This window comes from Vigna angularis, chromosome 4, assembly GCF_016808095.1.
Source record: "Vigna angularis cultivar LongXiaoDou No.4 chromosome 4, ASM1680809v1, whole genome shotgun sequence".
NCBI classification, from domain to species: domain Eukaryota; kingdom Viridiplantae; phylum Streptophyta; class Magnoliopsida; order Fabales; family Fabaceae; genus Vigna; species Vigna angularis.
This window is the reverse complement of record NC_068973.1, coordinates 905,049-908,093: the sequence shown is the minus strand read 5'-3', so window position 1 is coordinate 908,093 and position 3,045 is coordinate 905,049. Positions and strand designations below refer to the sequence as shown.

The 3,045-nt window shown below is 30.7% G+C and overlaps 1 protein-coding gene across 1 annotated transcript; it reads left to right on the top strand.

Moving 5' to 3' along the window:
* Positions 1-1,683: 1,683 nt before the first annotated feature.
* On the top strand, positions 1,684-3,045 carry LOC108322280 (uncharacterized). Its single transcript, XM_017554305.1, has 5 exons — positions 1,684-1,755; positions 1,872-2,020; positions 2,110-2,161; positions 2,242-2,309; positions 2,379-3,045. Exons 2-5 carry the CDS (start codon positions 1,883-1,885, stop codon positions 2,883-2,885), a joined length of 765 nt encoding a protein of 254 aa, XP_017409794.1. The 5' UTR covers positions 1,684-1,755; positions 1,872-1,882; the 3' UTR covers positions 2,886-3,045.

Below are 3,045 nucleotides of genomic sequence, written 5' to 3'. Positions count from 1 at the left end.
ATTGTATTTATTTTGTGTGATACAAATAAAATCAAATGATCTTTTATATATATTAGTTAATTACTATTTATTAAAATTGATTCAATCAAAACTCAATCACAATCGAATTATTAAACCTTGAATCAATGTCTTGCTTCAATGATTGGTTCAATTTTTAAAATTATTACAAACATCTCTAAAATTATTAAAAAAAACGCTTTACCCTACAAAAAAAAGGTTTTTCAACTAGGAAAAAGAAGAAGTTAAGAACCTAACGAAAAATCGTGGCAAACATATCCTGAAATTGAAACATTTCAGATACAAATAATTCATAATTTTAAAAGTTTTTCTGAATTCAAGAAAAGGGAGTTGTACTTAGAATCAATGATTCATTTCAATAGTTTATGTGGACACACATGAAAGCAGTGTTGGGCTATCATTGTTTAATTATTAATAGACAAATTATTTTCGTCAACATTTTATTGTTTAGAAAATATTCATCAATGTCAACATATATTATTGATTCAAAGGAGTTATCGTCAACATATATTATTGATTCAAAGGAGTTATCAAAGATAGTTAAAAACAACCTACTAACAATATGTTAATATTAATAAAAAATATTTTAAAAAAAAACTATACTTTCACACATTTAATTTTTTTACATTTATTTGATATTAATTTTTTTTATTTTAAAAAAAAATACAAAAAAATTATTTTTTATAACCATTTTATTTTTATATTATTTTGTGTTACCATATAATTACTCAAATTAAAATATAGTTTCGATTTTTACACTCAAAACATTTTCCTTTTCATTAAATTCACCTTGGATACCGATATGAAGTTTTGAAAAAGTCATAAAGTGTTGAACAAACCATTCTTAATGCATTCAAGGTGTAGGTCAAACTTTTGCTCTTTTATATCTTCATAGTTGTTTGCATAGGTACCAATAATACATACATACCTCTCTCTTTTTTACCTTAGGATGCTACCAACCATTATATCTAATATCTTATATTACCAAATCAGACCCACGCCTTCTTCAACAGTTAATCATAGGTAGTCTATATTATAAATTTTTGTTGTTGCTAGTTTAAGTTAAAAATTTAAAAATTTATACATCTCTTGAATAGGGTTTTTATTTTTCATTTAGTAAGTCTCATTTCTCAAATTAATCAAACAGTAAAAAGCAATATAGACATCTACCTACAACCAGAAGTTTCGTATAAGGGTAGGGACCTATATATATTTTCATCATTGCTATATTGCTAATATGGGTTTCTAAGTTTTCACCATGGTTCTTATGCTTTAGCTGTTGAGGTCTCTGCTAAACTTAGCCTTTGACCTAATTTTGTAAAATTAAAACTTAAAACCTTTCTGTTAGTTATAAAATCAATTCATTAAACGTATATTTACATTAATCTAAACCACAAATTTTGCATTACACCATGAGTATGGTGATAAAACAATACGTTTATTCATATTGCATGCTTAATCAAAGTAGCATTTAACAATATCAGTTACTTGATTGGTGTTAATGTATTTTCATATACAGGATGTGTTATTGGTTGAAACTCGCAACAAATAGCCACGGAAACAGAAATGATTTTGAATTATTGTATACCATAGGCCTTAATATTAATAATAATAAATAATAAAACAGGTCTTGATGTGTGAAATTGTGCCATTTGGAGAGATTAACGTTAATCTCTCCATCTCTTTCTACCTGTTTGTTGTTCCCACCAACTGATCTACTTCAAAAAAATCTACTCCGTAATGCATGCTCTTTATTTCAAACGACTCCATTCGTTATTAGTTACTTATTACTGACATTGAAAACAAACATCATCTTTCTCTATATCTAACACCTTTCTTCCTCTGCACTTCAGATCACAGCAGAATGGGACAAGAATCAGATCACAAAACCCAGTTAGTGTTGGAGATTTGCTCCATTTCCACACGTTCACTTGGCTGTGTTCATACACTTCTCTCAAACCCTGCTAAGCCACCTTTCATAGATTGGTACTGCATTCTTGGAGTGAGTATTTCATACATACTATACTACCACTTTTCTCTCTTCTTTTATATGATCATGCTAATTAATCTCTCCATATTGGGTTCTCATAGGTGGAAGAAAATGCAGGGTTGCTCACCATCCGCCAGCAATACCATAAACTTGGTAGGCTTAACTCCTTTTTTTTCTTCTTTTTCTCATGGTTTTTTTCTCCTGTATAACAAGAACTGTTGCTTTTGATTCAGCCCTGCAACTTCATCCGGACAAGAACAAACATCCAAAGGCTGAAATTGCTTTCAAACTTATATCTGAGGTGAGTTTCTGATACACGGTGTTCTTGAGTAAAGAAGTTAATTAAACGCTGATTGGATAATTTCTGTAGGCATATATGTGTCTGTCTGATGCTGCAAAAAGGAAAGGTTTTGACTCAAAAAGATCTAAAAATTTCTGCTTTGAGTGCAATAGAATTCCATATACATCTAAAAAAGTCCCTGTCCCTGGCAATTCCAATGGGTCGACACGATCTTACAAAGTTCGGAGAAATATTAAAGAGATGAGAGAAATGTTGAAGGAGGAGGCTAAGGTTATAGAGAAGTGTCTCCGAGCAAATTTGATGTCAAAGAAAGAGTCTCCACTGTACAATCCTGCAGATTACAGACATGGAAGCAGATTTCTGCATAAAGTTGAGAGAGAAGTTCCTGTTTTCAATCCATTGAAATACTTGTACCAAGGATATCCTCATCTCAGAGATCATGTTCATCACAATTGGGAGACATGTTGGTACTTTGATACACAAAATCTTGTGCAGAATCACAAGGGAGAAGCTAAGTATGGTTCACCAGTGTTTGAGGTCAGATCACAGAATAGATTTCCTTATCAGCCATCATGATTCTAGCTTCAAAAATTTAAAGTCATTCTGTACTAAATACACATGTTCATTGTGGATTTGTATGAGCTATGATACTGCTTAGATTCTCTCAGAGAGAATGTGCATGTTCCTTACAGTAGAGCCACTTTTTTATCAGAGAAATTATATTTTGAACAGTAAA